The sequence below is a fragment of the Cynara cardunculus genome (assembly GCF_001531365.2).
Source record: "Cynara cardunculus var. scolymus isolate 2C chromosome LG 13, CcrdV1, whole genome shotgun sequence".
NCBI lineage: Eukaryota > Viridiplantae > Streptophyta > Magnoliopsida > Asterales > Asteraceae > Cynara > Cynara cardunculus.
In genome coordinates this window covers 16,687,189-16,694,300 of record NC_037540.1, presented here as the reverse complement: position 1 = coordinate 16,694,300, position 7,112 = coordinate 16,687,189, and the positions used below count along the sequence as shown (strand labels likewise).

General features: G+C 34.0%; 1 protein-coding gene across 1 annotated transcript; it reads left to right on the top strand.

The window, feature by feature from the left end:
* Positions 1-1,925: 1,925 nt before the first annotated feature.
* Positions 1,926-2,414, top strand: LOC112524829. Its single transcript, XM_025134776.1, has one exon. The coding sequence runs from the start codon at positions 1,926-1,928 to the stop codon at positions 2,412-2,414; it is 489 nt and encodes a 162-aa protein (XP_024990544.1).
* Positions 2,415-7,112: the final 4,698 nt, after the last annotated feature.

Here is a 7,112-nt window from a genome sequence, read left to right as displayed (position 1 = left end):
GATTTAGAAGTTTTGAGTTTCATCACTGAGTGATAGATCTCATCAGGAAGAGACATAACTATTATAGACCGAGCACGCATGTCTATAGCTATTTTCTTTTTATCCTCATCGCTCCACTGATGTGGAAGCTTTGGAATCTGCCGTTCAGGAATCGCAGCAGTCGTAGTTGTTGCTGGAACAGCCGGAACAATAGCAAATGGAATATATGGTCCATTTTCTATGTAATGTGGAATTTCAGGATCCACACCTTCCAGAAAAAGGGACATCCAGTTCTTCTAGAGACTAAAGTTGTCATGGACAAACCGCAGAAGTTTGGCAAGAGAGCCATTATCTTGTGTGTGTGTGTTTGCAATTCGAAAAGCCATTTGTAAGCAGTAAATTATCTAAGAAGATATAAATTAATACAGAAAATTAGCCAAACACAAGAAAAGAAAGAAAACACTGCTCTGATAGCACTTGTTGGTCCCGTAAGGGTCTACAAAAAGAGAAACAGTTTGTAGAAGGGAGGGGGAAGAATACAAACATAGTATTTTCAAATTTAAAATATATATTGATAGAGAACAACAATCGTGCTAAGGACTAATCAGCTCCGTACCATACTAACTTTTGTAAGGGTTTGGACTTTGTCCTTTGTGTGCATAAGGACAAGACAACAACAATCGTGCTAAGCAAGCTTCCTTTGATCGCTGAATGCTGGAATGAGCTAAAGATCTCATCATCATTTGTTGAAGCTTGAGCAGTCTTCACACATATGTAGACAGGCTTGTAATCACTGAATACCGCTTCAGATCACGTACTCGCCGGTCTCTAATCTTCAGTTTCAGTCTTCGACGTTTGTTGAAGGTTCTTTGGTGTGAGTGTTATCTTCTTGAAGTATTGCCGTCTCTGATAGATTTACAATGCAAGTTCTTCAACGATCACTGAACATACTCATTGAAGATCACTGGAACTGAAAATACAGAAACACAAATACAACGTGAAAGAGAAAAGGGATTATCATCAAATCACTGAGAGAGAGGATCAACAGTTATCACTCATGTGGCAATGAAGTCTACTCTTATCCTCTTCATAGGTGGCAAATTGAGGCTTTAAAGCCAGAACACGTGAAGTTCAAACGTATGGTTGGTTATTTAGACTCCTTATCTGAAGACAATTGTGGTCTCAAAGTCTTTAAAACCTGAATTTGGGTGCTGAGACTTCGGGGTCTTCGAGAGGTTATTCTAAAGGAAGTGCACAAATCGCGATAATCTATTCATCTTGGAGGTATGAAGATGTATCACGACCTACGTACCAAATATTGGTGGCCTCTTGGCTGGGTATGGAAGTTGATATTGGCTGATATGTTAAAAAGTGTGTCACTTGTCTACAAGTGAAAGCCGAACACCAGAAACCATATGGAAATTTACAACCTCTTGAAGTGCCAGTATGGAGGTGGAATGAGCTGACGATGGACCTTGTGACGAAATTTCTAAAGACGTTTAGACAACACGACAATATTTGGGCTATTGTTGACCAATTGACAAAAAGTGTTCATTTTCTTCCTGTTCTTGAGTCTTTTCCGATGGATCAATGGCCACAATTGTACATTGACGAGATTATTGTAAGACATGTGTAATGGTGAAAATAATCTATGATCGTGATTCTCGGTTCACTTCCAAGTTTTGGACGAGTATGCAACGAGAGTTGGAAACGCAGGTTGCCCTTAGTACCGCGTATCATCCCCAAACTGATGGCTAGTTAGAGTGTATCATTCAAACATTAGAAGATATGTTGAGGGAATGTATACTTGAGTTTGGTGGAAGTTGGGATGTCCACTTGCAATTAGTGCAGTTTTCTTATAATAATAGTTATCATTCATCGATTAGAATGGCCCCGATTGAGGCTTTGTACGGACGTAAGTGTGTACGCCTCTTTGTTGGCGAGAAATGGGTGAAAAGATTTTGGCGGGTCCAGAGTTGATCAAAATTACTCATGACAAGATCCGAGTTATACGAGAAAGAATGAAAGCGGCACAAGATTGGCAAAAGTCAGATGCGGATAAACAGAAGCGACCAATTGAGTTCTCCGTAGGAGATATGGTCATGTTGAAAGTATCGCCTTGGAAGGGAGTTCTGATATTTGGTAAGCAAGGTAAACTAAGTCCTCGTTTTGCCTTCAAGATACTTGAGCGAGTGGGAAACCAAGCTTATCTATTGGAGCTACCGGAAGAACTCATCGGAATTCATGATGTCTTTCATGTAGGTTATCTACGAAAGTGCCTTGGTAAACATAATGAGACGGTTCCCTTGGCAGAGGTAAAACTTGATAAACGGTTGAGATACATTGAGGAACCGAAAGCTATCTTGAATGAAAGAACGATGAACCTTCAAAATAAGATTGTAGACTTGGTGTTGGTCAAATGGAATCATCACTGAGGTCCATAAGAACAAAGAAGAAATGGAATCCAAGAATCCGGAACTCTTCGAACGACAATGATTTCGAGGACGAAATCTTCAAAAGGAGGAGGTAATTGTAACATACACACATTTATATATCAACTTAAATAACCTATAAATGATGTGTTTCATGCTTAGTATTGTTTAATGGTTGGAATAATGAATTAAAGGTTGGAACACCTTAGAATAAGTTAATATAAGATGTTAGAGTTGGTAGATGTCAATAAAATAAAGTGTTGTTCTCTATGGGCATAGATGTGCAAAGTATAGTGGCTATATAAGAAAGAATTTGCACAAATGTTTTTCTGAGATGAATTTTGAAAATATGAGAGCTTTGGGTGAAAGTAGACTTAATAAGGAACACATAGGCAAAAACCTCATCAAAAACGGAGGTCCAAGCGAAAAGTTATGAATGGTTAAGTGTTTGGTGGTCAAAGTGGGTACCCAACCGGGTCGAACCCGATCCAACTCGGGTTTTAGCAACCTTAAGTTAAAAGAAAATGATTTTGGCCCTATTTTTCTTCCACATTTCATTTCTAACTTCTGGACACTTCAAGAGCATCAATCTTGGGTGTTTTTACAAGAAATTGATGAGATTTTGCCAGATTATTGAAGATGTCAAAGGTATATTTCCAATCTTCACTATGTGTTCAATTTGAGTTCAAGAAACCATGAAGTTAGGGTTGCATGTTGAGGATTATAAGTTGAAATCTTGATATTATGTAGGATAGATGATAGATAACTTATTATCTTGTTGAAATCATGATATAGTTTGAAAAAATGTGACTTTTGATAGTCAATATTGTATATGATGATGAAATAGTTAGATGTTTGGTAAAATAATAGTGGATTCATGATGATTTCGTATAAGTTATGATAATATAAGACTAATATGCGAATTTGGTACAAAATGGTTTGGGATTTAACATGTAATTGTGAAAAAATAGCTATTTTCGAGTTAAAAAGTCATGATACATCTCTATTTTATAAAAATCATATAAAATCATATAAAAATCACAAAGATATGAGGTCAGAGGCATTGGAAAGATAGGAAAGGGTAATACAAATTGTCTTTTGATGCTATTATGTGATTATGAGGTTTTATAGGGTAAAACCAGGCTTGAAAACAGAGTTGTGCAAGGAAATTTTAAAGTGTAATTGTCAATTAAAAAGAGTTTAGATGGCGTAAATGGTAATGTTTGCTTATGATACTAGGTATGTATACTCCAGGTATTATATATATATCACATTCGGATCTTGAAACAAATGTTTTCACTATGGAAGCTCGGAGTTGAATCGAGGCTTTCGGTTTGATCAACCGGATAGATTAAGCAACATTATAAGTTTATGTGGACATATGGGTGTATTTTTTATTATGGATGCGTATTTATTTTCTTGTTCATCCATGATTCATTTTATTTCTTGAGCATCCCCTCGAATTTTCTTATTGCTTATGGTAACACCCCATTCCACACATTGCATGTAACATAACTTCATATACAAGAAATACATGTTTAAACACCACATAGGTCCCTTAGTACAAGAATTTATCTTTACATGATACAAGATCCAAAAATTCAAAATACAACTCTTGTACTAATCAAGTTTCATTTACAAAACTATACATATCATCAGCAAATCTTCATGCAGATATACATATAGGGAATTCTCATATTTTCCATTTTCCCTTACCATCTGCACTTCCTGCAATACATATTTAAAATCATAAAACGAGGGTTAGACCGAAAGGTCTAGTGAGTTACCCTATTTATGATATTGCAGGGTAAAAATCACCAAAAACTTTATGTAAAGCAACTTTTCATATACGAACGAGTATGAACATAATACCAGTACATTCCACTTTTCAAGCCCAATACTCTGCTTGCAAATAATGCATCAAAACCCCAAATAGATTTGTGCTAAACAAGTATATCATAGTGCCACTTTTAAACCTTTTAAATCAGATAAAGTTTATTCAAAGTTTCAGGCCAAACCTGTTATTTCTTTTTCAATAACATTCAGACTATGATTTCCACTAAGAACCCTGATCCTAAACTTTTAAATCACAAAGAAATAAATATTCCAGACCACGGTAATCTTAAAGGATATAATAGTAAGAGTTATATTACACAACACACATACAAAAGCCACCCTTATATTCAAATGTACACTCTCCTTGATATGCCACCCTTATCCATGGTACACCTCTCCTTGATATGTCACCCTTATCCCATGGTACAGCTCTCCTTGATATGCCACCCTTATATCATCATCAAAATATTTCGTAAAATAATTTCGTATTGAACAGACCGTAGTCATACATGTTCCAATGGAATATCATTAGCTCAAAATCATTTTTATCCATATTTCTATTTCTTTTAAAAGAATTAATAAAATAAATAAGTCAACACATAATCCGGTCAAACCTTGACCGGATTACTAATCCGGACAACACCTTTCCTTACGTCTGATTTAACACTAATAATTCTCAACACCTTGTCCGGATTACTAATCTGGACAACACTTATCAAGACTTGTCCGATTTAAATAAACCGGTTACCTTTTTAGCCGTATTCATACTTCTCCGTTAAAATACTTAAACATAATTTTAAATTTTCATAAACCGCTCAACAGATAAACCGGCCAGCACTTGATCGGATTATCTTGAAACCGGGTGAGACCATGTCCGGTTTACATAAACCGGGTGAAAGTTCATATGAATTAGTTTATGCAACTTTAAAATCTTTTAGAATTAAGGTTGGGCACAACTTGAATCCGCTTGATTCAAATCAAAAGCAATCCGGTCAATCCACTCTCCTCTTAAATCGCACACTATTCTCAAATTTGGCAGGGAAAATGCAAATGGAGGTTAGTCCTCCTTTTATACTTTCATTTTTCTGGAAAGTTGGCTATTACAGCCATATGCACATGCATACCTTTTTACTCTCACACTCAATTATTCATATCCAAACATGCATATATATACATATATATACTCATGCATACACCACATGCATGTACTCAATCATATATATATATATATATATATATATATATGCAAAACACATAGTTATTCACACAATTTTGATGCATACCACCTTTTGCATACGCATTTATGCATATAATTTCACATACCGACATGCTCCAATATAACAATTTATCATGGTAACACGTAATCATATAACAATTAATCACGTATTAATTACCTCGGGTGACAACCAGGATCTAGTTATCACACTTATATTGTCTTGTGGTGCGTTTTGGGCATCGTTTGTCGACATCCCATGGATTTGGGTGAGACAATCGGAGGGGCTGCCGTACTCACTGCCCAGTGGAGTCAGGGGGTGAGTATAGGACCTTAGCATAATCTGGGAGATGAAGGGAGGATTTGGTGTCAAGTCTTATGTTTTTGTGTGAACTTAATTGTATTTGACCTTGCATGATCTTGAGGATGATGTTAATTGTAATGATGTCTTTCCATGTTGAAAATTCCTTTGTGATTCCCACATTTAAATTACGATGTTGTAAATTACATTATGTGGTATAACTAAGTTTTTGTTGTGTCGTTATGCAAATTTTCTTTCGAGTCCTTCTCTGTTTCCTTGTATGTTCGTTTATATAACATATTGTAACCATATATTTCCACATGAGTTCACTAAGCTTTATAGCTTAACTTTTCAGGACAAGTTGACAAAAGTAAGAACAAGGTTAGTTGATTGATTAGGGATTGATGTGTGAAGCCTACTTTTGGTATAGGTATATGTTATTCTTTTGGGTTGTATATAGTTTGTATGTTCCGGGTAGACATGTCCCCAATGATTATGTTATGGTTTGTTATGTAAATATTAAGCTTTAAATTATGTATTTTAGGTTGTAAATCATTATCCCATATTTTGAAGTTTTTGAAACTAAATTAATTTAATGATGATTTCATAAGTGTTTGTTATGTAACCGCGGTGTTACAATATTAAACAAATATATGTTAATTAATGTATCAACTTTTAGCCTTAGATAGAAAAATTCATGTAAAATAATAAGTTAATGTAGTAAATCTCACAATTACCACAATATATGGGCCGAGTTCTCAAATGATTAAGTTTCTCATAACACATTTAATATGTATAAGATCACATATGATTCGAAACATAATTCATAATTCACGAATATCACATATGACATTGTGGATAACTTAAATTTATTTTTCCACTTAAATTTACTATGAGCAATGTCACATATGATATTTTGACGAAAATTAGCAATATTTTTAAAGAAAAACTCGTCGATTGATCATAGATATTACATATGATTTTTGATGAAAATTATAAAAATCTTAAATAAACTTCTTCAAGAGAAAATTAATATGTTAAATAAAAAACTAAATCACATTTATTTTATATGACATAAAAAAAATAAAAACAAAATAATAATAATTGAATCATGAAAATTGTAAAAGAAAAAATCTTAAATATGTACCTTAATTAATAGCATTAAATAACTTACATATAAGAATAAATTTTTTTCATATATAATTCATATTTAAATGACACATATGACATTTTCGAGAAGTTTTAAGAAAGTTTTTTTACGATATGATTTTAAAAAAAATGTTTGGTTGATATACATTTCTTTTATCTTCTTATTTAGTTAGTGTTTTTGTTTGATCTTTCTCATATATAT